Source organism: Pseudopipra pipra, chromosome 20 (assembly GCF_036250125.1).
Source record: "Pseudopipra pipra isolate bDixPip1 chromosome 20, bDixPip1.hap1, whole genome shotgun sequence".
Lineage (NCBI taxonomy): Eukaryota > Metazoa > Chordata > Aves > Passeriformes > Pipridae > Pseudopipra > Pseudopipra pipra.
The window spans coordinates 4,539,347-4,556,893 of NC_087568.1; the positions used below are offsets into that span (position 1 = coordinate 4,539,347).

Below are 17,547 nucleotides of genomic sequence, written 5' to 3' on the forward strand. Positions count from 1 at the left end.
TCAAACAACGTTTGAGCTGCCTCAGAACTGCTTTCTTCTGGTGATACATTAAAGATTTCCACGCTGTACATGGTTAAATTTTGATTCCTGTAGGTATGCATGTGTTGATGCTACAGTGCTGCTCCTGAAATTGGTACTGTTATATTATTAATATTGCAGATCATGCCAGGGAGGTGTCTTGCATTTAATACAGAACATCAGAAGGTTTGTCTACCCCATATGAAAATCTCAAATTGGAACTGAAGATGCTATAAAAATTTAAAAGGGACAAGGTCAGCCTGAAAATTGCATATTTTAAAAAGCAGAAAATCATCTATTTTTTACAGCAAATTTCTTTACCTGTTAGTACCTCTCTACTAATAACATTTTCAGTTATTAACACTTGAAAATGGTTTTAAGCATAATTCTAATTGTAAAACCACTTAGTTACCATTCAGGTGCCCCATTAATTTAGGGTTTTCTAGTTGAGAGAGGTGAGAACTGGGCAGAAGCATTTGGGTTCCTGTGCTCCTTCTGTGTGATCAAACAATGGATGGCTCACTTTACATCAACATTTTTATTGATGGGGGGAAAGTGGGTAAGAGGGTTTTTCATTATAGCAAACAAAGTTAAAAAGAGTAATTGAAAATAGAAGTTTAACTAATTTGGGCTAATGCTCAGGTGGGTGGTTTAAACACAGGTGGTAGTTAAGCACTGGAAGAGTTGGAGAGGAATCGTGTGGCAGTTGCCTTCCTTGGAAGACTCTTGAAAGTGTGTGTATATTCTGTTTTCTCTAGCTGCATTTGCTAAATTATAAACACGGAGGTAACTTCAATTAGGTAAGAGAGAAGACTAAATACTCACAAAAGTTATTTTAAGTTGACTTAATATTTCCTAGGAAGCTTGTGGAAAGGAGCAAGTCCAGCTGTCCAGGCACTTAACTATAACAACTCTTTTTTTCTTTTGGTTTTTTTTTCTCTGTTCTGTGCTCACTAACTCTGTGCCCTCTAATTCGAGGACTCCAAAACGAGAAGGGTCTGTATCCATGAAAACATGCTGTCCTCCAGAGCTCAGAACTTCATTTGGAAGTTCAGGATCTCCATTTTTAACTTGTTTTCAGAGAACAGCTGGCAGGATGTGCTTTACTTCCAATTAGTGGCTGGTCAAGACAGACAGTTCCAGTGAACTGCCACTGACTAATCCTTTATTTCAAGTGATAGAAGAGGGGGTAGAGATTCCAACCTTGCCATGACCTGGCTTAAAGCCTTTTCTGGCTGCTTCAAAGACTTCCTAAGCACCTGACTGCAATTATTATCTGTAGAAACTCTACTAGAAATATAGTAAGTAGTAAAAACATTTAGTGTTCTTAAAAATTGGAGATTCCTCAGATCCACACCCAGCATGAGTGGAATAAGAATTGTGAAGGTAAATTTAACAGTATTTGTAAAGAAGCAACATAAAGCAGGAAAATATGATAGAAGACATCTGAGAGGAGAAGTGTGGGCATTGTGTGAGATCCTGCAAATAACATTCTGTGCATGAAAATGGTGCTGAGTAACTGCCTCTTCATCCATGTGATCCTGCAGACTGTGGTAATTTGAGGTCTGGAAAGAAACACATAATGAAAGTCTGAATCTTTAGCACAGGCAGCCTGATTTAGATTGGATAGGCAATATGAAGCATTTCCTAGTTACGGAATTCTTCATTTGTAACCTTAATTTTAATGTCACTTTTTTAGCATGTATAAAAATACTTGACAAACGCTCCTTTTCTCTTCAAATAACGCAGCGTTCCACAAAACCTCACATCTCCCTGTGAACGGTGTGTTACAGACACCTGGATAAATACAATAAAAAGCTTTTGGGGAGGATTTCTTCCTTCTGGTGCCAGTGAGAGAGGAGTAAATAAAATAATTGATGTGCCCTGTTAGCTGTCGACCAGGTTTCGTGTGCCGTGTCTTTCCTTTGGCGTGCAGGGAGAAGCAGCGGATTTTAGCACCTCGCCCACAGCATCCACCTCCTGACAGCAAAACTTGTCAATAGAGAAGCATTCAGCACTTCATTATTTCTACAACCTGAGTGCATTTGCAAATTAATTGATGTGTGGGAGGAAAGGCATCTGCTATTGTAGAAGCCCTTAACTGTTGCAGCAAAACTAGAAACAAGCTGGTTGGCTGTGGTGAGCTGATTTGCTGTTGCAGGTGTTGAAGCCTCTAAAGTGGCATCTTGTCCTTCTTTCCTGTTGTTTTTGATTTGTTAAAAAAAAAAAAAAAAGGCAAACCAAACTTCTCACTGAATTGTGACCATGGAAACAAACAGCACAATAAAGATAATACCTTATATACTTCTATGTGGTTACTTAGCAAGTTGTTTCATATTTCTTGCTGGCTCAGCACCAAAAGAGAGTTTTAATTAGGCCTGTAATGAATGACTGGGAGCGTTTTAAAGGCTATTAATCTTGTGGTGTAATTGAGTTAATTATAATATCATTACAAGCTCCCATGAAAATAGGATGAAGTGTATTCCATTTGTTTTGCTCCTAAAGATGTTTCTGAGGTCCCCCAGCTTCAGCTCAGATACTCCTACTGCAAATGTTCAGGGCTGACAGAGAAAACTGTAAAAACATTTCATGTGACACTGCACCAGACCTCCTGTTGTGCATCACTCTGGTCCCAGGCTCTCCGAGCTGCCCTTTTCCCTGGAATTGCAGGTAACTCCTTGCAGTGCAGTGTCTTTTTCAGCTTTCCTTGCCCACAGTAGTATTTCCTTGTTTTTCCTGTTTCCGATCAGTTCCCTTACCCGAGCGTGGCAGATGAGAGTAAGAATATGTGATCTATTTTCAGCCATAAAGATTACAGCAGCTTTCGAACTGTTACTCTTTGTGCTGTGGTAAAAAAAAAAAAAATGTGTAGCAAAAGAGGTGTTTTTGCAAAGCATATGGCTCTTCCACTCCCTCAGACTGCAGCGAGTTTTGGATTTGGTTGTAAAACATCTCTGTGCTTTTTGCACTCTCTAGTCAGAGTGTGACATCTCCAACAGATGGACAGATAAACTTTCCATAATCCATGCCTTTCGTTTCAGAAGAGGAGATGAGATTCTCATTTGTAAAAGTTGTTGAGGAAAACCTAATCTGTCTAAGTCTGTTGTGTGCTTAGATGTAGGGATGTGAAAATTTGATGGATACACAGCTCAGCGCTGGAGTTGCTGATATTTTTGGGACTGTCTGTTTGCAAGTGCAAGGTCAGCCCTGCTTTTGTATGGACTTTAGGCATTATTAGAGCATTTGCCAGGGAGGTTCAGGTTGGACATCACAAGAATTTCTTCACTGTTGGGGTGGTCGGGCTTTGGAAGGGGCTGCCCAGGGAGGGGGTGGAGTCACCGTCCCTGCAAGTATTCAGGGAATGACTGGATGTGGCACTCAGTGCTCTGGGCAGGGTGACAAGGTGGTGATGGGTCACAGGTTGGACTCTCAGAGGTCTTTTCCAGCCTTCATGATTCTGTGATTCTAATGTCTTCAGAACCCTGGAACAAGCATTGTGCTCCAATCTCCTTTCCCTCTGGTTTGGCTGATACACTGTCCTGTTTGCTCTTTGTAACCCTCTATTAGCAGGATTGGTTTGGTTTAGTGTTTTCTTAAAGTCTACAATCAAGAATTGTTTCCAACCTTAGCCCTGCTGGGATGGTAGAACTGCCTTTTTTTTCCTTTCAGGAACTTTGCTGGTCACACTTCTGTATTTTCCATCCTCTTGACTATTACAGATTTTGTAAATAGTTTAGAAATGCCAGCTTGTGATGTATGGGCCTCTTTAACATTTCTTTGATTTATGTGCTCTGTGCTGAAAAAAAGCAGAGGAAGCATATTATTCTGGAAAATAATGTTGCCAGTCTTACATTTTTTCAGTCTTAGTTAAAAGCTACACTTTTATCAATCAAACCTGATAGATTCTTTTTTCATTCCTAAGAACATTCATAACTTAACTCTTTAAAACCTAAAGAGATAATTTGACTAAGACTTTTATAAATGTCTACTTATTTTGGGGATGTCTAACTTGAACCTTTAACCTGATTTTTCTGAACTTGGCTTTTCATGCATTGCAGCTTGGTCATCTAAAAGCAGAGACAGTCAAAAATCACTAAGGGTAGGGAATTTAGTTTTTTAAAAAAGTTTGGCCATATGTTGCTGATTTTTTCTTATGTCTGGTTGTGTATCAGGTAAAATTCCTCAAAGTTCAAATTGCAAGCCATAAATGGCTATTTTGAAAGGTTTAAAAAAAGATAGTTGAGTCTGGAGTTCTTGGTTAATGGATAGTATTGTTTGAGATGGAGAAAACTGTCAGTGAGACTTCTCAGAGAAGGAAAAGCTCACTTTGCTGCAGCTGGATTGCTCTGCCTGCCAGAAGTCAGTGTGAGATTGAAGGCAGGATATCTGTCGTTATTTTCTGATCACAGAAAACCTGAGTAAGGGCAGAAAAGTTCTTTTTTTAATTGCCTTGTGAGGGGAAAAAATAGTTCCAGGTTTTGTTGACCATTGCATTTCAGTGTTCTGGTTGCAGCACAGTGGGTATGGTCCTATCCCACAGGTATTCTGTGGTTCTTTTTGACACTCATCCTCCAGAATGCAGCTCATGTCAAACTTCAGCCACCTGTGGTAATTCCAGGGTTTTTCTGTGGTGTTACATGTGAGGGTGAGAGTTTAAACCTCCTACACCAACCAATTATAACTGTGGCCTTTAATTTAAGATTTGCTCTTATTTGTGTAGGAATGTTTTCTGTGGGTTACTTTGTACTGTCTTGAAAAGAAGGATAAATTAATATGATCGTGAACATTCTGAAGCTGCAGTAGGAATGTTCTTATAGGGAAATGGGCCACGTGCATCTGTTCCAAAATTCACTCTCCAGCTTCAGGCTTTAACTGGTTGTCGCCAGCGGGCTGGAATTTAGCATTCCCAGCAGCCTTCCTTCAGGATGCCTGATGGATGTAAAGAAAGAGATTAGCAAAAGTAACTATTTAAGGAAGAAGTATCTCCAGTTTAAACAGTATTCCTGCAATCCTTTCTGGTGGCAGAGCAGGGTGGTCACCTCTAGTAGAAGAGTGGTGATGTCTGGTGTAGCTTTGTCAGGGTGTATCCATCTACCCATGGCATCCTTGCCTCAGGATGAACTGTGTGCTGGGGTACTGACCTTCCAGGATAATTTCCCCTTCAGCAAGGCCATGGAAGTCTGAGGAAAGCCAGTTTTCCATGTGCTGACAGAAAGACCCTGGGCTGGGCTGTTGTCTGCCACTCAGGCTGGGTGTCTACTACTCTAAATATATTGTGCATTTAATTACTGTGCAAGCGGCCAAAGGCATTTAACAGAAGTTGAAACAATTAAATTTAATGAGTTAAGGGAAAAAATAAATTAGCAGCACAAGTACTGGCTGGTGTCATTACTGTTCCATTCTTACCCACTAATGGGTTTCCCTCATCTGTGCTTTGACCGTCACTCTCCCCCTGTCTGACTGTGCCCCTGGGCTGGTTGGATTTACATAAGCTGCACCTTGTAGACATTTTATTGAAGAACAGTATTCATTTCTTTATTTGTCTGAAAAGTAGTTTGTTGTAGTGAAGCCCAGCCACAGAGCTGCAAATGGTGGCAATGCTGCTGGACAGTTTGAGGAGTGTTTCTGTACCTGATTGCAGCCCTTTATTCCACCACTTAAATTATCTTCACATTTCTTACCTAAGCACCTGAGCATCCCCTTTCATGGGGGCTGCAGGTCATTCTTTATACTGACATTGCTGCCCAGCTGAACCCCTGACACCAAAGATTTAGTCTGAGGCTTTAGAAAATACTAATTTTAGTGTGAGAGCCACGTCTTCAGGGTTCTGGGGGCTGTTCAGGGGAGCACGGCAGCACTGGGGGAAGGTACTAGTTGTGTCCTTACTGAAGTCTTGAGTTCAAATGATGACTTTCCCCTGCTACAGATGTACAAAGATAATACTTCTGTCAAAAAGTGCACTTCTTAGGGTTTTAGATTTTAATGAAATCTAGATTTTAACTGAACGCACAAATGTGAATATACCACACAGAGTGATGCTAGGACCATTTGCCTGTACCATTTGCCTGAACTCCCTGCCTTGAGTTCAGGGTTACTTGAAAATGCTGTGTTTTGTCATTGCACGTGGTTTTATTCTGTCATTTAAATGCAGAACACAATGTAATAATTTTACTTTGCTTTTTGTGATTCTGTCATGTCTGGGTTGTAGCTGCCTATACAATGAAATAAATGCCAGTTCATTGAGTTATCATTCAGGAAATATGTGTGTTCAAGCCCTTCAGAACACCTGGAGGTATAAACATCTCAAGCATGAAGTAGTTATCCTTCTGAAGAAGTCAATAAAGTAGTGTGTAACCCCAGATTGTGATTACTCTGCCTCTTTATCCATTTCAAAGACTAGGTCTCTTTAAAACTCAGACCCTGTTGGCTGTGTAGTGTCCCTTTGTGTTGACATTATCCAAAAATCAAGAATATGTCACTGCTGTAACTATTAAATGGATTGCAGAATACTTTAAGAGAAAAAAATGTGGAAGAGGAGTAGTGGCTTTTGCAGAGACTTTGAACAGTGCAGGTCATTTTATTGGCAGCAAGGATGCAGATGCTGAAGTTTTGACCAATTCCTTGCAGAAAGTGCTGCCAAATTTGCTATCTCTGCATGGTAAAAAGCCAAAGACTTGCAAGCAGTATTGGAGTGAGGGAACATTCATCAGCAGTCGTTCATCAGCAGAACTTCAATGTTTTCGAAAGAAAAGTATGGGGAGAACACACTTTGAGGCTGAAATCTGTCAGTAATTAAAACAGCACCCTCAGCAAAAGTACGAATTCAAAGACAATGGAATAAAAACTGTAGCAAAGACAGTTAAAAGAAACAGGGATATGTATCAGTGCATCTCCTACTACTGTGCCATTATATATATATATATATAAATGTCTAAACTTGGTTTTGAACTCCCAAGCTGAAGGAGGGAGGGAGGCAGGAGAGACCTAAGGGAAAAACAAGATTGCCTGTGCAGGCTGATGTTCTCGGGCTGCTCTGTATCCTGGTTTATTGACCAGGATGAGGCCATGGCTCTGTGCATTTTGGTGCAATGCAAGTACCAGCTGGGGCATGTGAGAGGATTTTAAGAGAAGTGTGAGCTCATTACTTTCCCAGTTTAGTCAGATCAGGATGTTTAGGGAAATGTGCAGTAACTTTTGTAGAGGGATTTTTTTAAAAAAAGGAATGGGGGGCAGCCTTTGTTCCTGTCATGGATAGGTATTTGTTGCTTAAATGTTCTTGTTTGGGGGGCATAAATCCTTTTTAAAAATTGGAAAAAGTGTCTTAATTAAACTGTAAACTAGAATAAAGACAAAGTGTCTAGCTTTCCTGTTAATTGAAAAGCCTGCAACCCAGTTCCACAACAGGAAAACCAATGAGTAAAGAAATCAGAGACAGTTCTTTTGGTTTATTGATGCTGTTTTGGTCAAGTCAAGAATTCAGCTATGCTAAAATGATCAAACATTGTTTGGAGAGAAAGAGAATTTCCAAACCGGCCTCATTATCTGAGAGAAGCTAAAAAATATCAATTAAGGTGGTGTAATTTTTCTCTTGCCTGCTTTAGTGTGCAGAGATGAAACTGTGGGAGTGTCCTGCTCGCTTGCTCGTTGCTCTTTTCAAAAGAATAAGTGGAGTTTTATCATAATGCACAAATCCCTTGTTAGCTGGAAGGGGGGGAGAAATAGTTTAATGATGAGGGGCAGAGCACTGAGGGGCTTAAAGGAGGCAAATGTGCATCCCCAGGATTGCAGTGAACTGGGAAAATGCCACAGGGGTAAGTGTCTGGCAGCCACCTCTCTGAAACTCAGTTCCTTAGAGGAATGGATATAAACATTTTTTTATTACCTATAGCTGAGAAAAATGCTTTTCTGTTTGTGTTTGTGGTCAGTAAGTACGTAAGAACAGAAGAAACAGAGTAATGTGATTGTAAAGAACATCATTCTTCTGATTTCACTTTTAAAAGGAAACCTGTTGGTGCTTAAAAAGCTTTAAATAATGGCAATATGTAAATGTAATGTGCAACTGTGAGCTGATGTGATCAACTGTAAAGGCTCCAAGTGGTTGACTATTTCCTTTTCTCTTTTTTTGGGGGGGAGGGTTTCTTTTCCCTGGTTCTTACCTTCTTTCAACCGATTTTGCAACTCGGGATGGCCTTGTCAGTAAGTGCAGTGCACTGACTTGTTTGGTCAGCACTCAGCACATGCAAAACCTCCAGCCCATGAATTATGCAAACTGAAGACCTCCAGACCCAGAGTCTTTCTAATGGTGGAGCTTTAATTTTTAAATTTCAAATGTCCACGTCTGTAGTTTCATAACAGGCACTGCAGAGTAATCCTACAGGCCAAGATGCAAACCTGTCCCGAGCTGCTCAGTGCACTTCTGTTAAATGAAGGGGCCTTTCTGCAGGTTCTGCTTGGAGCCCTTTGGCTGCAGCAGAAGTTTTCTGTCTGCTCCAGACCTTAAAGACCCTCTGCAGAACACAGTGGCATTTTTGGGCAGATGGAGGGGTTCTTTTTTCTTGTTTTGATTGTTTGAGGAGATGCGTTACCTTATTTCTGGTAAGAAGAGTCAGCGGGGTAGAAGAAATAAAAGATATTATGTGATTAACATCTTAAAAAATATTAATGCTTTCAGACCTAAATCAAATCTGTGATTCTCTAATACACCTTTTCTGTTTAAGGTTCATGTGAAAGCCAAAAAAATCTTATGTGATTGAAGAAATTGCCTTCCTTACAGTTACAGCCATGAGAAAAGCGACTCCCAAGTGCTTTCTCTGTTGTGATGTATTTCCCTTAGTGAGAAAAATTGACACCTGTTAATATATTAATGTAGTTTTCATATACTCAGGAACACTGAAAATGTGAATTATGACACCTGGAAAACATTAGTGATAATATTTTCTTCTAAAAAACATAGGCCATGTGGCCATTCACATAGAAAAATAATGAATGTTAAGAAAATTTTATAAATAATCCAAGTTCTGTTTTTATTTACCTTCCTGTAAAGCTTCTGTATATATTGAAGTGTTATTTTCAGTACTTTTCATACATCCTTGAGAACTAGAGTCGCTTTTGATTTTAAAATGTAGAATTCACACATCAACTTGGAACTGCGCTTTTTAGAAAAATATCAGCTATCATGAGACTCATCATGAAACTCTGCAAGTTGGCACTGGGGTAAATCCTGGCTGCTAAATGTTGTAAATTGATTTTTGTTGTCGTTGTCTTTGATTTCTTGGTTTTCCGAAATAGATTTTCTGTTTCATCTGCACTTATTGGGGGGGGAAAGATCCATCTTATTGAAATTGTGTGGAGGAACATTTCATTAGGCAGCAAAGACACATGAACCAGTTGGAATTCCCCAAAGCTGAAAGACATGGATGCTGACTGTAATAAAGCCTCTGTATGACAGGGAGTTCCTCTGCAGCTGATAAAGGAATGATTTGCAGCACTACTTGTGCTGCACCAATACTCATTTCAGGGAGTATTTACCATATTTGATGGATAAAGCTGTGGCTCTTTGCCATTCTGTTAACCCTCCAAGTGTTTGTGTCCCATGAGCTCCCCTGCATGAGCCTTCCAGCATTCTCTGACATGACATTTCACCTGCATTCCCTAAAGTGGAGAGAGTATGTTTAGAGATGTTCTCTTATTAGTAAGCAAAAATTTGGGGGAGATTGGCTTGTTTTTAGCTGAGATTTTCTCTCCTGGCCGATGCTGGCAGGCAAAGGTGTTTATTTTGCAAGAGGAGAAAGGAACTGAATGGCAATGTTTTATCCATCCATCCTGACTGTAGTTCTGATGCTTGTGGTCCAGCTTTGGCACTATTTTCAGTCTTGTTTCTGCTCCTCAGAACAAATGATAAGAAATTTTTCCCAATCCCTTCAGTTAACGCCCCTTATCCCCAAAAAGGAGTGCATCCTGTGCAAGTGCAGGATGTGATACTTTAATAATGCATAAATCAAGTTGGACAGAAGCTGCCCGTCAGTTTTATTAACTTTGACCTTTTCTCCCAATATAAAGATGGTTTGGTAAATATTTAATCACCCTTATAGATTTTGACAGTTGGATCTGCTTTCCTAGGAGCAAAGGTAGATTATGAAGAAATAATTAGTAAAAATACCTTAATCACTGGGATTCAGCTTTGAGGGACAGAATTGTTTTTTGGAATATATTTCTTTTTAATTCCTTCTGTTGTTTGTTTTTAATACCTGACCACTGAATGGCAGACTGGGAGGTTATGAAATATTTTTAAAAGATTGGTGTGATTGACCTGAAATACCTGTCAGTGTCATTCTACACAGGCAACATCAGTGAATGGTGTCACCAGCACAAAGTGGTGAGGGAGGACTGCAAGAGGAAAAGGGAAAAACATATTCCTGGAGTCTGAGGGAAGTTTGCCAGAGCTGTTTTTTCCTTTAATTCCCTGAAAATCCAGGTAGTGAAGATTGAAAACTAAGCCCCTGACACTGAAACATCACCTTTCAAACATGGACCCTCCGTCACTCCCATTGATTTTTTTTTTCATTTCAGAAAACTGTCGGAGAGAAACAAATGTGAGCAAAATTCATTGGTTGGGACAGTACAACACCCCCCTGCCCATCCCTGGCAGAGCCCAGTTCTCTTCCCATCAGAAATTCCGTGTCTTCACTTGTGCCACAGTTGAGATCACGTGGCAAAGCAGCCAAATAAATCAGGAGCCTGTTAGAAATCCTTATGGATGTGCTGAGCACTGACATGTGAGGCAGATTGGCTCATGGGATCCCTTCCCTCATTTTCATAGCCATTTTCAAATGGATCACTTCCAAGCTTTGTTTCCCTCCTTTTCAGTCAGTTCCTGCAGAACAGCTTGGCCTAAGACCACTTTATTTTCTGAACATTTTTAAGTCATAGTTTTCTAACCATAGCCCTATTTTTTTAGCTGCAGACCTTGGGGTTAGAGGTGTTAACGTGTGAAATGGTTCACCTTTTGCAGGACAAATCTTCAGACAATTTAATGAACACGTGGAGGAAGGCATTGGAATGATGAAGGAAATTATATATGCCCCACACTGAATCTTCTGCTTTAAAAATGGGAAACTAAGAATGTAATTGAAAGTTTTCAGAGGGGAACTTGTGACTTGTTGCACTTGGAGCTGGTTCCAGGGCAAGCACAGCTCTGTAGCTGTTCTTAAATCTGAAAGCTGTGGGAGGGCACTCAAAATCTTGCAGATTCATGTTGTGTCCTTCATAAATTTGTCTTTTGTTGGCAAAGAAAAGAAAAGTTTAGAGGGGAAAGCTACTGAATGTGAATCTTTCTGCAGTGCTGTGGAGATGCGTGAGCAGGTATTTTAAAGGCAAGATTTTTATTTATAGTGGAAGAAAATTCTTTGTGAATGTTTTGTGTTTTTATATTTAAGGAGAAAAAGATGAGTGTTATTTCTAAAAAGCTGGTTTATACAGTGAAAGGGTTGCCTCTGTCTTCCTCTTATCATCTTCCTAAAAGTAAGAATGCTTGGTCCCTTGGGAGGAGAAACAGTCTTAACATTTAAAAGCAAGCCCAGGTTTCAGGAGAGTTAGACTTGAGAGGAAGTCTTTGATTCATCCTCTTACTTGCCCTAATGCATAACTTCCTCCTAATGCCTGTTTCACAGCAGACTTTTTCCATGTGCTTTTATTCCTATCATCTTCCATCCAAGCAGTGTATCTGAAATCCCGTATATTAACTGACTGACAGGCTGTAATTTGAGTCAGGTGAAACAGGTGGCAGAGGACTGACATAGACAGAGTACTGCAGTGGTGTGTATTTTAATATATCCATGTTTTTTTTTCTCCTCCAGCTGCAGTACCATGCTGGGCTGGCATCTGGCCTTTTGAATCAGCAGTCCCTGAAACGTTCGGCCAACCAGATGGGAGTCTCTGCAAAGCGCAGACCAAAAGCCCAGCCAACAACTCTTGTCTTGCCTCCTCAGTAAGTAATGGAATATCTGGAAGAATGTCCATGGTGGGGGGCCAGATTATTTCTTTTCAACTTTTTATTGTGATTCTTGTCTTACCTCCTCAGTAAGTAATGGAATATCTGGAAGAATGTCCATGGTGGTGGGGGACACGGATTTATTTTGAACTTTTTATTGTGTTTTTCTTTAATCACCATCATAGCACCCTTGTGCTCGTTGTATTCTTGTTTCATACAGTATAGATCATTCTTGTTGGAGGGGTGGGTACCTTCTGGAACCAATATTTTGTCTCTTCTGTTCACGGAGGCACCATCACAACAGAAAACTTGCGAGGATTCTTTGTAGCAGGTCATGAAAAGTTCCCGCAGCACGAGGTTGTCATTGAGGAACCATGTTCCCCTGATTAGTATGACTTGGAGCTTCAAGTAGGACTTTTCTGAAGGTCCTGAGAGATGAAGCCAGAAAGTCTTTGGTGTGAGTACTTTCTCGGCAAACGTCTGTTCCGAGTCCATCTGTTCACCATATGTTAATTTTGCGTTGGATCTGAACCTCTTTTACAGGTGACAAGCAATTATGAGGACACTTAGAAACTATTTGAGGACAGAGAGTATCAACACTTTAGGCAACCTGTGTGTACTGATGCCAAAAACACAGAGATGTCCACAGCTAAGCTTATAAATTAATAAACTGCCTAAATTATTTAGTTACATGTAAGAAAATGATTATTGTGTAGAAAATGAAGTGCTAAGCAATTGTTCGTTGTACTGAGCATCCTTGTAGTTTGTGGAAGCTGCCTGCTTTTCTTCATGAAACAGGAGTCACTGAGGTATAAACACTGTGCTACCAAAAACCTCATAGTTGCAATAATAAAAGTCCCCGTTGTCACCAGAGCCCACAGGCCTGTGTTTAGTGGTTTTTTTCTTAAAGGAAATGAGGAAAAAAATCAGAGTCAGTAGAGCTTTCCCCTTGTATATTAACTTTAAAGTGCTGGTAATTCAAGAATCCATAAAATGTTCTATTGGTTTACCAATACATCAGACAAAGGAGAGTTGGAAGGGTGGCTTAGCAGAAGTTTGAAAACCAGATGTTATTTCTCTGATAGGTGTGAAAGAACAGTGGGGATATTGTGACAAAACTGGCCAATCATTTTCTTCCTCTGTTTGGGTATCTGGAGCTTCAAATGGACTTCTCCAAGAAGTCTATAAATTGGAGTATTGTGATACCAGTTGCCACAGTTTTTTTCAGAAAGTCTGTAAAATATTTTAGTGTTTTGTTCGTTTTTTTTTTTTTTTTTTAATTATGGCTTCTCTAGTCACTAGAAATATATAGAGAGAAAGAGCTGGCTTCTGTTTTTGTATAGAGAAATCTGTTCTTCGAAAGCTGCAGCTGTATAAATCTTAATGTGAGATACATAATATACATTTTTAGAAGTATTGTGTGTCTTTTTATCTGCAAGTGATTTTTCCTTCCTTGGTGCATTTACCTAGGATTTGCAGATAGAATGAAATTTTAGTGTGGTTGCTCAACTTCAACCAGCAGCTGAATTATGTTTCAGTATCTTATTACCACTTCCAGCATTATTTACAGGGAAAATGTGTTTCTGCTGAGCTGGCCCTTTGTCTGTCACTGGTTTCCTCCTCTTTGGCTTCTCTTTGCCCTTTCCATATTTGTTCTTATTTGCTATCCTGGTGTGTCTTAAGAGAATAATAGTTATATTAAGTCAAATCAAATACCTGTTGAGCTCAATATCTTGTCTCCAACACAGGGCAGAAGCAGATTATGAAAAGACTTATGAAAATAGGCTTATGAAAAGTATTTAAAAAAAATAGAAGTGTGACAAATGGATTTTAATATCTTGATTTTGCTGTAGTTTCATGCAAATAATGATGAATCATACTGTGATATTTTCCCCCCCTTCATTCTCTATAAAATGCAAAAGAAGAAAACATCCAGGTGCAAAACTACAGATCTCCTTGAAAGGGCATCCTGAATACTAATATTCCCATGGCAATTCAAGGACTGAATTTTTTTTTAGCTTTATTAATTCATCAAGAAAGGGGGAACTATTTCTTGGTCTGTTTTGGCTTTGATGTGTGCTATTAAAATCAAGTTCAGTGACAAGTCTTTGAGCTGAGTAACAATGAGTCAAGTGTTTATTAAATGTTGTTCAGAGTAACTATATTATCTGGAGCCCTTCTTAAACATAAGTAGTCAAAACCAGCTGTATGCCAAAATGTCATTTTAGGAGAGCAGATTGGAGCAAACAGCAACACTGCAGTCATTCCTTTCTGCCAGCACAGGAATGCAGGAAACACTTGCTCAGGAGGTATCACAGGTGATGATTTGGCCAAGGAATCTTCTGAAACCTGTTTTAATCTTATGCAGATTTTGCACATGGATAGTTTGATTGTAAATATGTCTTAATCTGAGTTAAAGGAAGCATTAGAGAGCACGTTACTAATCTACTTATTTATTTATGTTCCTGTTTCTTGAAGAAGCTGCATGAGTAACTTTGGCTATTGCACAACCTTCTTTATATGGCAGTGGTGCAAGCTGAGCAATTATCTTTGGTCTTTACTGCTGTGGTGAGACTTCAGTTGTATTCCACAAACTAAACATACCCAAATGGTGTTTCTTCTCATAAAGGTGGTGATGCAGCACAAGAACCAAGTTTTGTGTCAATTCACTGTTCACTTGAGCCCTCAGTCTCTCTCTCTGCTCTGTTTTTCTCCTTTTTCTCCAAAATGCCTTTAAAAAAAAAAAGCAACAAAGGAACAAACCAAACCCCAGACCTTCTTGGTTTATCTTGGAGGCTCTGCCATCTCTTTCTTTATTTATACTCACAGAAGGAGCTGGAGAAGGGGTTTCACTCATGGCAAAGCTGATTCTTGGTGGGCCCCCAGCCCTTTGTCCCTCGCCAGCCTCCGGGTGTGTTGTGACAACCTCAGGGTGTCTTGGAGGTGAGAGGCTCTAGTTTTTCACCAGTCAATACCTGAAACAGCAGCAGCAATTTTGAATCAAAAAGCTGGTTTTGAATATGGAAGATCTTTGTCCTGTGCAACCACTACCAGGAAAACTTACATTTTCTTGCTCCTCAAGGTGCTGAGCAGCTTCAAAGAGAGACCTTTTGGTTTTGCTTTTCAGTGGTGGTTTTCACTGGCTCTGAAAGTGCAGAAAGGAAGGCTGGATTGATGAGTGTCTCATTTCTAGCCAAATGATCCGTGTGAGAAATGACTAACTGCTGGCTGCTTTCTCTGCCTGCTTTGTCCCTCCTTCTGTCTTCTATTAACAAGACATCTCCCTGTATGTGTTAATAGATGCGTTCCCTCACATGCTTCTCATCTGGCTGCTGGTCCCTTCCTTCTGTTAAGGAGTCTCAAAGCAGTGTTTGCTGAAGTGCTGAAAGCTGTCAGCTCCTTCCCAGTGACTGGGGAAGTGTTTGTGTGCAACCCTCGTGAAAACCAGGGTGGCTGCCTCTGGTTTGAAATCAATAAATAAGGACAATAAGAAATAACAGCTTGGTTTTTCCTTTCCTCTTGAAATGTAGCAATTGATGCAGTTAATTAATCTTATATTATTTTGCTTGGCACCACATCTCCAAAGCAAATGCCCAGTTATGGAGTTGTCTCCATGACCCTGAGGGAGCAGAATGTTCCCAGGGGTTGCCCACAGAGATGGTCCCTGCTGGTGGAACACCCTCCTGGGATCCCAGCAGACTCGGGAATGTCACTGTCCAGCTGGCAAATGACAGCAATGAGTCACTGTGAGATGAGGAAGAAAAAAGAAAAGAGGAAGCACAGGATGCTGACTGTATTTTTGCAGTGAAGTTCATTATCCCACACAAGAGGGTCAGTTAGTTTTAATGGGAATTTTTAGGGGTCTCAGTTGGAAACCCTGTGACTTCGATAGCTCTGTTATACAGGGCCTTCTTAGTGCTCCCAGATTAATCATCTGTCTTCTCTGTCTGGAAGAAAATTGCCAGAACAAGAACTTGATCAGGACCAAAGGTACTGAGACTCTTGCCCTTTGTGGTGCCTTTTAGGGTCATTTGTTGTCACTTTGTGGTTTTGGAGAAATAAGCACACTATAAACAATAAACAAGTGGAAATCTGATTCTTGTTTGACAACTTCGGGCTCAATGAACAGAGAGGTTTGAGTAAAAGAGAGTCCAATATTTTTTTGATTTAAGGCTCTTCAACTTGTCTTGTAAATCTCTTGTGGTCTGATGGATGCCACAACCTGACAGTGAAAACATTGTAATAGGTTGAGTAAAAAGATCTGTGAGTTTGTACTCTATTGCTGGGAGCACACCAGCAAAATTACTTTTCCTTTATTAAAAAAAAAAAAAAAAAAGGACAATGCTGCCCATGATATTGCTCTAGATAAATGAGTCACAAAAACCTGTGAAGATAAGTTTTCTTTTAGGAGTTAGTAAGGATGTACTTGAGGATATAGAGAGACTCTGGACAGCCAGGTTGTTTCTGCCACTTGTTCTGGGTGAGATGGAAGAGGTCTCCAATCTGCTCTCTACACCTCAGAATCCATTTGGATTCTTCTTTTAGAGAAGATTAATATATCCAAAAGAAGTCTATACTTTTTCCATCCTTTGGAACTGCATCAGCTAAAGATGCTCTTTAGTGAGTGGTCTCCTTAAACAAAGTTAATTTACTGGCTCAGCAGGTATCTGTTCATCTGGATTTGGAAAAAAAACGTGCAGATATCCCAAACTCTGTGTTTATTGTAGCTTGATGTAATACCAACATAGTCAAAGTGCTGTTCTGTCATAGCATTGATTCTCTGTCAGTTTAATGGTTCTGTCATATAAGTAGCACTGACAGATTCTGTTGTGTTTGTGTGCTGTGTACATAGAATTGTGCACTGTCAATTCTGTTGCTATTTTTAACAATTAGCTGAAAGGTATGTGTATACATACATATATATATATATACACATATATATTTATAAACTATACACTCAGTCATCAGATGTGCCAGAAGAAATTATTTGGAACTTAGCTTGTATAATTTATCATTTTTGCATTAAGGAAAAATCCTGATGAGCCCTTTGCCAAGAATTTTTTGAAGGAAAACGTTTTTTTCTGCATTTTGTTTTATAAACAGCATCTAATTGCTTCCTGGGTTCTGGGATTTTCATTATGAAAAAAGACAGGATATTCTAAAGGTAATGACAAAGCATGCTTAAGGCAGTAAATTTTCATCAGTTTTGTATTTTTTTAAGAGATTAAAATACACTTCTCCAGTCTGACCTGGCTGTGTTAGAGCTCTGAAATGCCAGCTGGGGATTCACACTTTGAAACCAAATGTCCAAGGCCGGGTTGGACGGGGCTTGGAACAACCTGTGCTCTAGTGGAAGGTGTCCCTGCCCCTGGCAGGGGTGGAATGAGAAGATCTTTAAGGTCCCTTCCAACCCAAACCTTCTGGGTTTCCACGAGGAATCTGATGTGCCAGTTCACCAGGTACAGGCTGTGGGCAGTGGGATTTAACATGTGAGTGTTGTTACTGCAGTAATTCAGTACCATGAGCTGGACTCCAAGCTC

The 17,547-nt window shown here is 39.9% G+C and overlaps 1 protein-coding gene across 1 annotated transcript in view; it reads left to right on the forward strand.

Annotated features, from left to right (window-relative positions):
- The window catches only part of MED27 (mediator complex subunit 27), an 82,825-nt gene that overhangs the window by 21,124 nt on the left and 44,154 nt on the right, over nucleotides 1-17,547 (forward strand). Inside the window, exon 3 of the mRNA XM_064676846.1 lies at nucleotides 11,874-12,004. Coding sequence (XP_064532916.1) covers nucleotides 11,874-12,004 — 131 coding nt within the window. The remainder of the gene's footprint in view (nucleotides 1-11,873; nucleotides 12,005-17,547) is intronic.